Here is a 17461-nt window from a genome sequence, read left to right on the forward strand (position 1 = left end):
CAAATAAGAGAAGAAACTGTACATTACAAATAAGTAAATTAGGACAGCACTTAAAAATATATAAGAAAAAAATACTGTATACTGACCTTCTATCATGAACTATGGACCTTTTTAGTATGACCATTTAACTATGTGCACTTTTTAACTTTTTTATTTTTATTCTTATATTCTTATTTTATTCTAATACTGGACGAATAGGAGCAATTTATATAAAGAAGTTGTTTTGTGCTATTGTTATCTTGGACACATGGGAGCTCCAGACCACTAGAGAAAGATTTAAAAAAAAATACATAAAAAGTCTGTGATTTTAAAAATTGCCTTTGGGTCAATCAAACTGCATCACAAAATCATTCTCTTCTTTTTAATGTATTTGTGCAAACCTGGTGCCCATTAAAATTAATACGACTGAAGAGAAGAGAGGTAATGTCATAAAGGTACCTCCGATTAATTCTGAGTATTCGGCCAGTAATTGCCTGAGAGTTTGTGGAAGAAAACACTATAGATAGAAGGGGCTAGCTTTTCAACAAAATGTAATTTACTGCACTACAATATTCCTATTTAATTTCTGTCAAAGCCCTAAGGAAAAGCTAACTGAGGTTATTAAAAATACTTGGCAGAGGGTGCCAGGAAAAAAAAAAAAAACATAGTTCTTTTACTCCGTATCAGTGCCCTTTCAGTGCGTGGGCACACAGAATACAATGTCAGAGCAGATTAAAGATGGGTAATGGGCCACAGACAGAATCAATAATATTTCAGCCTCCCCGCGGCTAGAAGATGGATAGCTGGTTGTCTATAGCTCAGCAGCTCTGGCCGATGGAAAGACCCAATACAGTAATGCTGAAGGAATAGTTTATCGGGAGAACAATTAACTGATAAAGCATTGATTATGCACACAGCCGTCCTCTGGGTGCTTGCCAATGGAAATACAGCATAATAAAATGCTGGTGGAAACACTCAGAGTTATTACAATTCATTGGTACAGTAGTGCCCCTTGGGAAGGCTTCTACCGAAATTCAATAAGGTATACTAGCCCTAGGACAATAGGCAGAAAAAGAGCTACGTGGTTCACCGGTGTGCTGGTCTCCGTTAGGAGGTACTACATTATTTATATGTGCCCTTTGTTACTGCTGGTATTGTATTTTTATGCTGAAGTGTTCACATTAGCTGTATTAAAGCTTGGAGATATCCCTGGGGTGCACTGTGAACTATATTTAATGTTCTGAGCAGTACTTGGGTGCTTTTCTATGAAACAGTGTAACTGGGAGCCGGCGACGCGCTTCCCCTCTGCAGCGCCGACTGCATCGCACTAGTGAAGAGGGGTGAGGATGCGGCCGTCATCCTCATCTCCATAGCAACCAGAGGGCGAGGAGGACCCGGCCGCACACACTTATTTGGCATGGACAGCGTCCTCCATCCTCTAGACAACGAGCACGTGGGGATCTGAGCACCGATATTGATGAGTCTGCGCTCAGCTGTTCTGAGTTGCGGGGGACAGGTCATGTGACGCTGGCCACCCCACATGACCCATTAGGAGGACCTATTTAAACAGGTAACCTGCTGGCCACAGGTTGCCTGTGATTGGTCTTGCTACCCTCACCAGCATTGTGTTTATCATGTACTCTGTGCGTTTTGACCTCGACCTTGTGACCTCCTTGTATTTGACGTGACCTTTTGGCTTCTGGCTCCGGATTGTGTTTTGACCTCATTATTGTATTGCTCCCTGTGTACCTGCGTGCCCTCCTGGCTTTGGCTTGCCCGACTCTGTTACGGTATACCCCTTACCTTCTTAGGCCCCTGCACGTATCTAAGCGAGGGACTGCCGCCAAGTTGTACGCCGTTGATTATGTTGTGGAAATTTTATTATGCAGACATTTTACTTTAGGATGTGTGTGTGTTTTTATAGATTGTCATCTGTCTCCCTGTGTCCAATTTAACCGAAGAACGCTCTAGCAGAGGGTACTTGGGTTTACCACTGGTCCCGATTCAACCCATCAGTATGAAAACCTTCTCATGGGCTTGGAGTCGAGTTCTCAGTGTGTAGGGTGGCGTTTGCCGGTTTGTGAGCACTAAGTGCAATGCACTGGGCTTCTTCCCTTCAAATGTCTATACACATTAGAGAAGTGAAGTCTGCGTAACGAGAGATACATATTATACCTCTGCTGCGGCTTCCCTATCCCTTTCTGGATACATATCTGCTTTTAAGACATGCATATCTGCCTTGTCTGTATACTCGTACCGTATACTGACAATAGCCGTAGCAATGTCTCACAGATGGACTCAAACCTATAAGAACCAGTAGAATGATCTTCACTAGATACTGGTCGCTTTGAGCAGTATTGAATGGGATCCATGCTGACAGTGGTGGGTGATGGGCGGCCTCCTGGCTGGTCAGACAATGGACATGACTCATCCTTCCTTATACAGGGATAGGGTGTGTGCATTGTCTGTCCAGCCACGTTGATGCCCTTCCCTGTCCTTTGACAAGTCTCACTTCCTGTATGTCATCACTTCCTGCATCCTTGTTATGGGCCAGCCCCTTTTACACCTTTTGTGAGTAAATAAAAGAAACAGACTGGGCAGGGAGGAGGAGGAGTTGCTTAGAAGAATTCAAGCAAGATGGTAACACCTGTGTCTGCCTCTGACTGCGACTGAGGGAAAGGGGGTTTACATTTCCTTACACAAAGTTTGATGCGAGCAGATTACAACTATTAATATTTCTACAAAAATTAGGATGGGCCGTGCAAGTTTAGGGCAGCACTTATCCCCCCTCTGTCGTGACAAACAGGAGACGCCCATAGAGTTGGGCCAAAGATGTACTCTAAATACTTTACATTTATATACTGTGTATAGATTGGGCGAATTCACTCTGTAGCGGTGGGCAAAATGGCCAGAAAGGGAATGACAGATCCAACAACCAACCTGCCCATCATTCCATAAAAATCCAGGTTCAAAAGCAGGAACTACCAAAAGCCCTTAGCAAACTACTCTTTGCTAGGAATACTCAGCTTTCCTGAATTCATTATATCTCATCTAGCTTTCCCTAAAAGATATATATACTGGTACCAATAAGCCTTTAGACTTTTCCCTGCCATTAATCAGTGCACGGCGATGCTGCTGCTGCCTGAAACAACCAATCTTACAGCAAAGAGCTTTGTTATTGGATGGTCTGGTGGGCTGCTGAAGCAACACAGTGTCTTGCAGCAGAGGATGCTAGTGGGAGCTGTAAGGAGGAGAGGCTAGCTCCCAGGGGTTGTTATAGTAAGGAGAATGGGGCATTCGGCCCGAGGTCCCCAGCAAACATGGAGACAGTGGAGCTGAAGACTACAGCCTAGATAACAAGATGGACCTGCAGAACAAGGTGACAGCAGCACCCATTACTCATCTTTAATCTGCTGACATTGTACTTCTGCAGCCTGCTGCAGATACTGTGTGCCCACGCACTGAAAGGGCACACTGCACCCTATACATCGTGTACTGCACTACATACATCATGCACTGCACCCCATACATCACATTGATGTATGTAGTGCAGTGTGTAGTGAATGCAGGCAGGCTATTATAGCCAAGTTATAAAGTACAGGGAAGATCCGCCATATTGGACTGTACTTTATCACTTTGCTATAATACCCTGGTGTTATTTAGACTAGTAATGGTTCCCAGCATAAATACCCACCTCTTAGGCCACAATCACATCACTGCTATCTATTTCTGTTGTCCTGCTCCCTTAGATGAGCAGAACAATCAAAAATAATGGAAGTGCTGGATCAGGCATGTAATAGTGGGTTTTTGTCATATGTTTAACGTACACAAAAAAAAAACGTATATATAATGTTAACAAATGCAAAGTCAGACAGATGCCATACGTTTTTCCATCCTGCAAAGTCCAGCAAAAAAACATATTTTTTGTTTTTTTACAACGGAATTATTTGGTCAATAATGCCACAGTATGACATCTGTCTGAGGCGTCTGTTAACATATAAACGTTTGTGTACGTTAAACTTATGACAAAAACGTAATGTGCCTAACTCACAAGGAAGAAGCTGAACAGTCTCCACTGACTATGATGGAGTCCATTCAGTTTCCGTTCTGGATCCTGTCTTTTTACCAAACAAAAAAGTCCTGCATATAAGGCTTTTTTGTCAGGTCTTTTTGACAGAATGTGAAACAGAGGCTCCAAACGCAGCCCCGATCACAGATATGAACAAGTGTAGGCCTACGTATTATGTATTTCAATTACTGCAACTTTCATACTTTTTTATTTATTTTTATAAACATAGTCGTCCTCCCTTATAGGACATATTGACATCATAGTGGTGGGTCATGCTCTCAGGATCCCTGTCTATGAGCCACAACCGAAAGTGAAGCTTTGTACGTGTGGTTCCATTATGATGGATACTGGTACATTGACAACCATTCATCAAGTAGGATCTTCAGGGGAAATGGCTGGTTGGTCGCAGCTTCCCCTGTCAGAATCAGCTGTTTTCCATGGGTGCCGGGAGCAGGATATAACCCTTCTAAAAGCTTCAAAGACACTGATATCTGGGCTGCACAAACTACTTTGTTTATCCTGAGCTTGCTGGTTCATAGACAGATTACCTGGACTACTGTACTACAGTGAAGGCTGACACACAGGCAGAGCAGAAAGGGATGGAGGGGAATGTAACATTTGTATCCAATTTACATGTGGACAGCTGGGTGCAATTCTCAAAGGGCTAGTAAATAAGTACCATTTCTTTAACAATTCAGGAGATCAAATTGGCTCAAAAACAGCTGCATTAAATATTTAAATGGGAAAATGTTATTTTATTGCACATTTACAGCTACTTTCACTGCATGTAAATGAAGAAGAGCTGTGAAGTGGATTAGAAAGTAATAGGAACAGACAAAACATAAGCACACAATGCCCATATCTGACATGCAAGTGGAAGACTGATATCAAATAATGGGGCAAAGCGATTTTTCTTTCATGCTGACATTGTTCGCATTGTGTGGCATTACCAATACTTCAATTTGGAACTGATGTTTTCAGTTACAGTCTACCTTTGATGTAGGAAAGTAAACAGGCACATGCAAACCCCCTCTATGCTGATGAGAAGTGTTTTAGGTCCTCCTATTACAGATTTTGAGATAATACCTTCATCAGGTTGACAGGACAGGTCAGTCACATCTCAGTGCTGTTGGATATTTATTACCTATCTTCAGGGTTAGACATGGATTTCAAAGCAGCCCTAGCACAAACCTGACCAGCCCACATATGATATTGTGTAATAATAGTGCTGCGCAATGAATGCTGCTGCAAATTTTTCTTAAAAGCTATGCACATTTTCGGGTTTCGAGTTTTTATTATTGCATTGTACTCATTTTGAGCTAAAAATAATTTTTTTAAATTGGTGATTAAAAATTTTGAGCCCCTTTCTCTGTAAATCCTTGAGATTCTCTAGTAGCAGGATCTTTATTTTTACTGTTTTCCATCAGGCAGCTCAGCTGACAGCTCCTTATCTCTGCTCTCTGACCTCCTAAACACTCATCATAGCGCAAGCCTATCTCACTGATAAAAATGTGGCTTAAATAAGTGTTTATCACCTTTTAGTGGGGAGATCAGGTTCATTAGCTGACCAGCGCAACGTGAAAGTCAGATTCACACAGCAAGGCAAACAGATAACTCTTTATGACAGAATGGCTGAATATTTTTAATAAAAGGCCAATTGAAAAAAAGATTTTTTGCACAAAATGGGTAAAATGCAGTTATAAAAAAATAAATAAAACGGTCCCAAAGGTGTACATAGTCTTCAAGCCCAGTTTCAGCTGAGCGTGTTCACTACGAGAAATACAATCTATGTGGGAGCATGAATTCAGATAGTGCTCCTGTAAAGGGCATTATAATGATTTATAATGCTGTATGTCCCTGCCCAATATCATCTGTAATGATTTGTACTCGCATAATGCTATCAGTACAAATCATTACAATTGAGCTCGGGCAGGGACACACAGCATTACAAATCATTATAATGCCGCGTGGTATGCTCAAAGGAGCAGTGTCCACTATGGGAATTAACATTCCCACACAGAGTGTTTCACACAGTGAACATGCTCATCTGAAACGGTCCTAACTTGGTCACACCTGTATGTAAACCATCAATGCAAAAAAGAAAATAAACCTGCAAGACATGCCTATCACATGGTAAGGGACATACATTACCCTCCCCAACAGCAACACATACCATGGCAAAACTCAAAATACCTCCTGAGCAGCATCCAATGCCAATGTGCAACACAAAATATCTCCCAGCACCACTGTCACTTGCTTCCCACCTGCAGCAGCAATTTTTCAATTTTCCGATTTGTTTTTTTACTTCCAGCCTTTCCGGGGCCATAACTTTTTTATTTTTCCATTCTCATAGCGTATGTGGGCTTGTACTTTCTAATGGCACTAATTAATATTGCATACAATGTAACAGAAAGCAGGGAAAAAAAATGTCTAAATTGGATGCAAATGGAAACAAAACACAATTCCGACATAGTACTATAGGTTTAATATTTACGGCATAATCTTCATTTTATGGGCCAGTATGATTACAGCAATATCAAATTTTCATAGTTTTTACTGTGGTTTAATACTTAAAAAAAAAAAAAACATTTATTCTTTGAATCGCCATGTTCTGACCCCCCCTCCATAACTTTTTCATATTTGCATCTATGGAGCTGTGTGAGGGCTCATGTTTTGCAGGGCAAACTGTATTACTTGATTATTTTTAAGTTAGGGATTTGTATGACATTTTGATCACTTTTTATTCAAATGTTTAGGAGGTGAAGTGACCAAAAAGCAGTGAATTGGCCATTTTGATTTTCTTTTGTTACCACATTCACCATGCAGTCATTTTGGAATACAGTGATAGTAATTATCTTTATTTTCTTTATTGTTTTTTTATTTTTATTTGTAAAATGGAGAAAGGGGTTTGGATGTGATTTTAATTTTTATCCCTTTTAGATATTTTGAAAAACTTTTTTTTTGTAATCTCATAGCGAGAGATACATTTAGTGAAAATAACCTCTCAGGTGCCGTGATTACAACTTGCAACAGCATATGAGGGGTTAAAAGCCTGTGACCAGCATTATCCCCAATCAAACACTCTGCCACCGAGTGTCTGCATGGTAAAACAGCAGGTACCTGGCGGCTATGGCGCCCACTCAGTTTTTAAAAGATTCGACATCTGCCCTACATAAGGAAGGGGTTCATTTTCTCACCTCTCTTCCAGAGAGGCAGCATAGGAGCAGTAAATCTGGAGAGAGATGCTTCTCCTGCAGTTCCCCTCCATACTCTCAGGGGATGAAGGACCAAGGATGATGTCATCACACCCAGGTCCTGCACCCTCCTAAACTTGGAAACGCACCCATATCAGTGCAGTCTAAGTCGTTCTAAGAACTAATGTTCTCCACCAAAACAACCCTTAATCTAAACCTAACTCTAAAAAACACACACAGGAGATCACACATAACATCTGAAAAATCCCCACAGCCCCCAAAAAACACTTAAACACTTATTTTCGCCACCACCTATGACAGATTTACATGACCAAAACCTTTTAGAAGCCCATACATTCTAGGCTTACCATACTGTTAGGTGGTTAAGGACCTGTGACTACATCATCACAGGTCCTTGGGCAATCTTACCCTTGGAACTGCACTAATTATCAGTGCAGATCCTGTACTCTCAGGCAAACTGTTTAGTGGGGTGACAGAAGCCCTTTAAGGATCTGTGATGATGGTGTCATAACAGGTTCTTAAACTGTCATATACTTGGAACTGCACTCTTTCAGCAGGGTTTCCATCATGAATGCAGTTTACGTTTATTCATGTCAGGCGTCTTCCTGACAGACTGGCCCACCGGTATTCTGCCAGGGCAGATTCGTAATATAGGCCTGCCCATCTTGATCGATAGTTGCTGTATTACGCATGTGCTGGTTATCTCCACCATTAGTATCCCTATGTTGACTAGTGATATGGGTCACATGATGCACTGAAATGCTCATGGCGCCAGTTCCTCTGTGCACATACACCAGTTCTCCTCATTATCACTTTCCTGGTAGCTTAGGCTGGGTTCAAACCACCTATTTTTCCATGTTTAAAGTGTACATTTGGGGAAAAAAAGGATACAAAAGCATAGGACACTATGCTTTTCTATCCTAAAGAGTCTAGTTAAAAAAAATGTATACGTTAACATATACAATTTTACAATAGAACTCTGTGGTGACAGATGTCACTGTATGGCATCCGTCTGAGGCTTCCGTTTAACCTATGTTTTTGCATACATTAAAGGGCTAGGAGGGCTTCCTTTTCTTTGGCATAGTTTGGCACCCCACATGAGCTAAATAAAAACCAGAGCCACCCAACGGTCTTTCTTTATGATTGTTGTAGCGGATTTTGTGTTTCTTTTTTAAATAATATCTCTTTCCCACTTTCTATGTAACCTCTTAATCTCACCACAGGGTGCCATGATCTACGTACGGTGTCTTCACTGTTGGTATGTCCTATTAACCTGATGATGGTTAGCCTTGAAATGTATTATTTTAGGGCCAATAAAGACTTCTCATCACCGTAGAGTTTAAGAGCCTTTTTTTGTACAAATTTTTCTACAGCTCTATTACTAGCATAACTTTGATGTAGCCCTTAGTGCAGGGATGGCCAACCTGCGGCTCTCCAGCTGTTGCAAAACTACAACTCCCAGCATGCCCAGACTGCCTTCAGCTTTCAGCCTACAGCAGGGCATGGTGGGAGTTGTAGTTTTACAAGAGCTGGAGAGCCACAGGTTGGCCATCCCTGCCTAAGGCCAGGATGACGCCGTGCGCTTCATGCCGCCGCTGCTGTATAGTGATACACTGGTATAGATCATACCAGTGTATCACTGTACAGCAGCGGCGGCATGAACCAATGACGCCGTGCGCTCCTGCTGTCAGAAGGAATCCCGGCCGGGTCACCACGAACCGCTCTCGGGCGCGGAACACGGCCATGTGCATGAGGCCTAAGTGTAATGGTGGGAAGAAATTATTAAAATTAATATGTCAGATAGGTCTAAATGTACAATTTATTACCAAGAAATTATTACCAGCAGCCAAAGACCTAGAGGAATAGTAAAACAACTTGGCACAAAAGTTATTATACATATTAACATTTAATATAACAAAGATTTCTGCTTCATACAGGTTCTTATGCAGAGGAAGAGGTGGTTAAACTATTTAGTCTTTATCACACAAAAATTTTAAAATTTACTATGGGATTTCGAAGGTTCATACTACATAGGGGTAACTACCTTAATCTATGATCATGAAGAGATGGGTCCTCTTTAAGGAGTTGGTATCACCACAAAATGCAGTGCAATCTGACAGTACCATGTTATTGAGCAGGAGGAGCTGAGCAGATTGATGTACAGTTTTGTAGGAAAAGATTCAGTAAAACCTGTAATTTTTACATTTATATCTGTGCTTTTTCCCCTTCCTGTGAAGAGCTATCGGTACAAGGGGGAGGTGTTACTAGTGACGGACAGCTATCTCTGTATACACACAATGCTGTCAATCACTGATAACTCCTCCCTCCTGTACTGAGAGCTGTTCACAGGAAGTGAAACCAGCAAAGATACAAATGTATAAATGACAGGTTTTACTGAATTGCTTCCCACAAAACTATATATCAATCTGCTCAGCTCCTCCTGCTCTATAACACGGTGCTTTTTCAGATTGCATTGCATTTTTTGGTGACAGGTCCTCTAAGATGAAAATATGAAGGTCACAGGGGCAGGCTCATTCTCAAGAAACAACTCCAAGTGTCCCATGAAAATTATCGGGAAGAAACAAATACTATATAGCATTTACCTTCTGCTTTGTATCGCTCAGCTGTATTGAGAACTTTATGATCTGCTTTAGAAATTAATATTCAGCTGTTATATAGCTACTAAAGTGAAGGGAATTCATGATCACTTATAAGGTTTACATCTGTAAGTGCATACTTTTTCATAATAGTCTGTGTAAGAGGACCCAGGAGGACCACTGACCTTTGTTAATTATCTTTGCTGTAAATACTAAAGAAGGCTAGAGCTGTACATTAACTGCAGGGAATAGAGGAGAATAGCAGAAGAAGCCAAAATGTTCAACAAAGGATAAAGACTTAGAAAAAAGGAATTAGCCCGAGGGTCCATTCACACGTCTGTGGAATGGTTCCGAATCCGTTCCGCAATATCCGGAACTAGTGCGGACCCATTCATTCTCAATGGGGCAGGAATGGATGTGGAGAGCACTTAGTGCTCTCCACATCCGCATTTCCGGAGCGCGGCCCCGATCTTCCGATCCGCAGCTCCGGAAAAAAATAGAACATGTCCTATTCTTGTCCGCAATTGCGGACAAGAATAGGCAGTTCTATGGGGGTATAGGCCGGGTGTATTACGGATCCGCAATGCACTACAGACATGTGAATGGACTCTTATAATAATGATTTTTAGGATCTGCTCACTAAACATCCTTACACGCATGAGAAAGTTAAAGGCTTGCATGAGATTTGAAAAACATGGTTGAGTTCACACAGAGGCAGCAACATTCTTGTCCATCAGCGCTCTCTGATGCTGCTGCTTAGACCTTTCACTTCAATAAAGAAATTATCAGGAACAAACCAAACATTCCCAATAACGGTCTATTGTTACATGCAGAAATCACAGCCTTTGTATGGGGATGAACGATCGCTACGGCAATCACTCATCCCCATACAGATTTATTGCTTGCTGGCAGCACATCCCTGTTTAAACAGGGAGATCTGTTACCCAGACAGATGACAAAATATGTAATAGTCTTTTTTCCGCAGATGCAGTCACCAAAAACTAAACAAGTATTGGAGCCGGAAGGTGTAAGCAACTTCCACTGCGCAGTGGCAGTGCAGTACGTCACCACATTGTCAAGAGAAAAAAAGACCAGTGGCACGGCTGAAGCATTAGTTCCATGGGATTTAACTGATGAGTAAAGCATCTTGCACATAAACGTCTTGTGCCCGTGGCCGTATTGCGGCCCGCATACAGCGGGTCCGCAATACACGGGCACCAGTCCGCGTGCACTCCACATCACGGATGCGGACCCATTCACTTGAATGGGCCCGCAATCACGGAGATGTGGAACAGAAGCACGGATCGGATGCCCACAGGAGCACTACAGAGTGCTTCCGTGGCGTTTCTGTCTGTGCCTCCGCACCGCAAAAAAAAAAATAGAACTCGTTTAATTTTTTTCCGGTGCGGACGGATCACGGACCCATTTAAGTTGAATGGGTCTCCATCCGTCCCGGCAGCCGCACGGACGTTGCCCATGCATTGGGGGGACCGCAAATTGCGGTCCCCAATGCACAGAGCGGATGCACTACGTTCCTGTGCAAGAGGCCCAAGGTAGGGTTTCCTGCTGCAATTTTGGAAGCCAAGACCAAGCGTGAATCCTGCATCGGGAAACCCGATTGTGTGGCCGTACCCTAACCATCTGGTTTTTTTTAACACTCCTGAACAACCAACCTTAAACTTAAAGGCAGCAACAGTAGAAATATTTGAAAGCACTTCACTACATCAACTGTCTATTGTACAATCGATTTATATCACTTTTATGTTTTCCATGGTCTGCAAAGCTAAAAATGTATAAAGCATAATTGGAACTCCACTTACAAATGATATTTACAGCAATGGTACTGTGATGTAAAGATGTACATGCTGTGAAATCTTAGCTCCCCCCCCCCCCACCCCAAAAAAAAAGAAAAATTGCACTCCTTTTGTTCTTCAGGATAAATTTGCTTTCTTCTGTGCTTATTTTCATTACATGTTATATAATAACTTTACGTGAAAAACTGGCAAAAAAATTGGTTGCACTGAGCACCAACCTACTAGATCAAGACAAGCTGCTATAATAAAGTGACCTAAATATGTAGTGAAGGCTCATATGTGCATGGCATACAAATGCTTCTATATTCCAAGTTTACAATGACAATACACCAATATAAGACGTCGTACCTACTGGGTGAATTCTGTGTCTGTATGCATACACATGTCTATGTACGTCCCTAATGTAAAATGTGCTTTGCTCAAGAAGGCAAGCCTATTGCACCGAATAAGACTTGCACTTGGTATGTTATTTTTACAAATGCAATCTCTCTTTAATTCTCCTTTGTGTTTTTTTTTTTATATTTTTGATGCCAGGTTTACACAACATTCGCAGTAAGAAAGAGGAGGGGGCGGACAGGCGGTTCTCCAGCGAGCTCAGGGGAAGAGATGCATGTACATGTTAATGAGGACTGCAGAAGACTAAGCATTAGTTCAAGGGCACCCTCTGCATGGCACTGCAGAGTGAAATGTGGGTTAGAGATTTAACCGCTCAAGTGTGCTTCTAAGTCTTTGGTGGAAAAAAAAAAAAAAAAGAGAGCGAAAGATCAATCAAAGTTTGCTAAAGCAATTGGATCCATTTTCACCTACCGCTTATAGACAACCTTGAGCAAAAGGTCATTTAGGTACTTGTGCAGACCAGAAATGTTGAAAGGCTATGGACACCTTTGCATCATTTTTGTACATTACATGGCATCTATTAGGTGATAAAATAGTTTTTTTTGTAATTGGTATTCATTCAAAATTGTCAACTGTTTTGTCTTCTGCAGCATGCATGTGTTTTCATACAATGCAGGCTGCCCAGTCCTGTTCAGAGTGAAATCCATCGGACACATCATTATGTAGCTCTTAAATCGGACATCTTTTGGATTTTAGTTAATAGATGGATTTCATTCTAAATGGGACTGAGCAGCCGCCAATGTACGTGAAAACACGCAGGCTGCAGATGACAGACCGTTGAGAATTCTTAATTAAAGCCAACTGCAAAAGTGATTTTTATCAAACAGATGCAATTCAATAAAAAATAGATACAAAAGGTTGTCCATAGCCTTTATAATAAATTCTTAGGGTGGCTTTAGATTTGGCAATTTCCCACCCCTACTTAGGCCTCTTTCACACTGCCGGCAAGCTGCTCCACCAGACCTCATTATAGTCAATGGGGCCGGTGGGCTTTCCAATACCGGCCAGAGCTCCTTTAGGCTTTTCTCTGCAGGAAATCCTGCCCCAATTGGGAAACTAACCTTAATTTTGCTATAAATATGCCCCAAAACTGCATTTTGTACATGTGTATTTTGCTGCTGGATTAAAGCCTGCAAAATTTCTTCAATATGCTAAGCATTTTGCCCTGAAATCTTGGTGGATTTTTTGACACCTGATTTTTAGTACTTAACAGTCTTATGGATGTGTGAACATAGATCTGGGATCTGGGATTATAATCAGGAAATGAAACAGCTAGCAATGCCTTAAAGGGGATGTCTCACTTCAGCCAATGGCACACAATGTTAATAGAAGGCACTTCTTAATGTATTGTGATTGTCCATATTGCCTCCTTTGCTGGCTAGATTCATTTTTCATCACATTATACACTGCTTATTCCAATGGTTACAAATACCCTGCAATCCAGCAGCGGGGCCCGTGCTTGCACATTATAGGAAAAAACGCTGGCCTCTATGGTGGCCGGGACCATGGAAGCGCACATAGGCTAGTACTTTTTCCTACAGTGTGCAAGCACGACCACCGCTGATGGATTGCAGGGTGGTCGTAACCATGGAATCGGGCAGTGTATAATGTGAAAGAAAAATGAATCCAGCCAGCAAAGGCAGCAATATGGACAATCTCAATACATTAGTAAGTGACTTGTATTAACTTCCACTACATAAAAAATTACATTTGCTGAAGTGAGACAACTCCTTTAAGTATTACTATTACTAGAATCTTTCCAGGCTGCTTATGGAGCAAACAGATACAGGCTGCCATAAAACAGTTTATGTCCTGGAACTTTTTAGCCAGGAATCAGTAAGGTTATTTTATTATAAAGTTTTCAATAAGAAGCAAAATATATATGAGACTCTGCTATTCACATGGGGATGGGGTGAAAAGTGTTAATTTTCATGGTTACCATGTTCTTTGTTATTTTTTTTGGCGAAAAATGTTTATAGTTTAAATTTTTTGTTTAAATTTTATACATCTGACACGCACTTTACAGCTCCAGTGACAAGAATGGGACCAACAAAAAAGAGATAAGATATCCAAGGGTCTTCAAGCTGAAAGCTGAGGGGACACTGAAGCCAGAAAAGAGCCGTTCAGTATACTTTAGCTGTACATAATAAACTTCATCTCTCCACAAAACAAACCTAAATGTAGAGAGGCACCGTGAATAGTCTCCAAAATGGCATGGATAGTGACCCTTACAGGCATGGATACTGTCCCTAATCGCCATGGTTAATTCCGTAACTGGCATGCAGAGTTTTTATTGGCATGGATGGAGTCCTAACAGGCGTAATACTGTGCCTAATTGCCATGGATAGTTCCAGTAATTGCCATGCAGTGTCTGTAATTGGCATGGATGGTGTCCCTAATTGCCATGGGTAGTTTCTGTAACTGGCATGCAGTGGCATAGATTAGTGTCCCTGATGGGCGTGCATAGAGTTTCCTAAGAGTCCAGCTTATCCATGTCAATTAGGGAAATGGTTCTAGGGGTCCCAATTTCTCCTTATAGAGAGCATCATTAGGCAGTGAGGAGTCTTATAGGCCATGCTGAAAATATGCTAACTAGTTCTCTTTCCAAAAAGCCACCAGATGTAAGGTAGCTATTCTGTAAGTCAATGCCAGGGATGATGCCTTCCTGCCAGTGTTCGATGTGTGGAAAGACAAAGTTTCCCGAGTACATTTAAAGGATACTCAACTGAACGTGAACAGAGTAAAGCACATGCTAAAATAGCAACTCCTCCGTTAACATGCCCATAGCATGGTTTTTCCACGAAGAGACAGATCAGTTGGCGACAGACAAGAGCTGCACACATTATTACCAAAGCTGCCGCTTTAATTCAGAGACTCCATAGAACTACTGCACCAAGAAGGGAATCCGTCATCCCAAATTAATAAACTGCTTTCAACATTATGTCATCAGCCTTTATTTACTTTGTAGCCATGTTAGTAGATTAATAAGATTCCCTGTAACACACCACAGGGACAAATCATCTGCAGGATACGCCGAGTTTAATCATTCACTAGACGTCACATCTACACAGATGACAGCTGACGCGGTTCAAGTGAAATCCTACTCTGCAATGTAAAGCTATTAAAAGTAGAAATCAGAAAAGAAATAAAATATGTTACACGGAACTGGTTTATAAACCAGGGACATAAGCGGTCAGCCTGTCGTCCCATCAACAACTGGCAACGTAATACAGATGGAGCAGATAGTTCTGCCTAATTCCCGATTCCTCCAGGCCATACAACAGAAATCGCAAGCGCCTGAAGTGGTGTGTGCATGTTGATGTCTATGAAGCAGCGTTATAAGATGAGATGTATGGACACATTGCCTCCCGCAGCTGTGGTCTCCGAGATCGACAATGGAAGGACTGGAGTTTAACAGTATAAACAGGAAGGATGGGACAAAAAGCACACGTTTATTTTAGGGAAGGAGTTTCATCAATTATGTAAATCGGTTAATGAAGAGAAAGTAATGTAAAATAAAAGTAATACATTAAGAAAACAAAGTAATTTTCATTCCTTTAAATTTCATTTGTATGTGCACATAAATGAGGTCGTATGAACTGGACAGTATACACTATAAATCCTTTAAAGGGTCGATAACTTTCAGAAACTTGATACGTCACAGATTACACCAAGTGTTGAGATCTCTACTGATCTCTAGAACAAGAGAGGAAAGCGTGCACATACTGGGCTCTCTCCTCGCTGCACGAGACCGGCTCAATAGGATTCTATAGCCAACCCCGACTCCATCCTCTGCAGCCACGAGAGCATATATCCACGCATCTCACTTCCCTTCATTCTAGAGATTGGTTGGGTTCTCAGCACTCAGACTTCCACCGATGTCCTTATGACATAAGGTTTTTTTGAAAAATTGGTAACCCTTTAAATAGAACCTGGCACCACTCCCAACAAGTATGTTTTAGGAAATACTTGTATTTTCCATAAAATAGCAATTTTTTTCTTACAACTCTGTGATTTATGATAAATTGAAAATGAGGTGTTACCATCCTCCTCTCAAAAGAGGGGGCTTGCCTGGAAAGTCTGGTAGCGTCAGGGATGACTGGACAGTGTCGGAGTATGCAGAGAAATACCTTTAACTGGTGACACCCAACTTACTCATACATTTCTAGGAGGAATAACAGCACAATGTAGAGTCCCAGAAGATGCCCCAGAATTGTTATTTCATGACTAATAAAAGTAATTACTTAAAGGGCTTTTCTGGGTGTTTTACACTGATGACCTAGTCTCCACTTTCATCGGTCACGTGGCCTAAGTGCAGATCAGTCCTACTCAAGTGAACCGGGCTGAGCTGCGATACCAAGCATAGCTGCTACCCAATGGACAGCACTGTGCTTGGTAAGCTGCAAGGTGCCACCTTACAGCCTAGGAAGGGGCCACAGCATTCACCAGAGCACTGCAGCCTCTTTAAACAGACGATTGTCAGGGTACTGGGTGTCAAACCCCTACCGAACACATACTTGAGAATAGGTCATCTGTAAAAAAAACCCTAGGAGAACCTAATTAACCAGATTTGTCAGGAACGCAGACAAATCCTCTTCATTAACATACTGCGGCTTACACTTCTTCAAAAATGTGTCTCAGCACAAATCAGCCGTAGATTCAGCACATAGTCAGCACACCCCATCTTAGAGCAAGTGGACTGGCTGTTTGTTTGTCCCTTCTGTCCATCCATTGCAAAAAAAAAAAAAAATGGCCGTCATCCCCTATATTCCCTTTGTAAAGCTATAAAGGTTCAAACCAACCATGAAGAAAGTGGTGGGGTCAGCCTGAGCCAGGACCCTACAGCATTCACAGATGCTGCTTTCATGGAATATATGTATATCTGATTAACAGTCCTGGAATGGAGATGGACATCCATCATATTCTATACCTACATAAGCAGATCATAATTTCGATTTTTTTTTGCAAGTTCTGTATGAAATGTTAATGTCAGAGCTTTTGCTCACCTTTCCATCATATCGTTTCACGATAAACTGATCCAGGCCCAAATCTGTTAAAAAAAGAACATAAAATGTATTGAGAAAAAGACCATATTCTTCAAGCGAAAATACAAAATAACATTCTTAAATGGCATCTATCAACAGTTTTGACCAGTTTTTATTAGTGTGAATATTCAGTTTTATTCTGCCAGACTCTGCTCCTGCAAGAGCACTGGAGGTGGAGCTTCACTCGCTTTGCAAACCCTCCCCTCTGCTCAAAACATGACCATAGTTTTTGTCCGCATCCGATCCACATTTTTAGGAGGGTCGGATGCGGACCTATTCATTTCAATGGAGCCGCAAAAGATGTGGACAGCACACCGTGTGTTGTCTGCATCAGTATGTCCGTTCT

At 41.6% G+C, this 17461-nt stretch overlaps 1 protein-coding gene across 4 annotated transcripts in view; it reads right to left on the reverse strand.

Annotated features, from left to right (window-relative positions):
- MICU1 (mitochondrial calcium uptake 1) overlaps positions 1-17461 on the reverse strand; it is a 291530-nt gene that overhangs the window by 191148 nt on the left and 82921 nt on the right. For all 4 annotated transcript variants that reach the window (XM_040435039.1, XM_040435038.1, XM_040435037.1 and 1 more), the window contains exon 5: positions 17077-17120. In XM_040435039.1, the coding sequence (XP_040290973.1) occupies positions 17077-17120 (44 nt within the window). The remainder of the gene's footprint in view (positions 1-17076; positions 17121-17461) is intronic.

Source organism: Bufo bufo, chromosome 6 (assembly GCF_905171765.1).
Source record: "Bufo bufo chromosome 6, aBufBuf1.1, whole genome shotgun sequence".
Taxonomy (NCBI): Eukaryota; Metazoa; Chordata; class Amphibia; order Anura; family Bufonidae; genus Bufo; species Bufo bufo.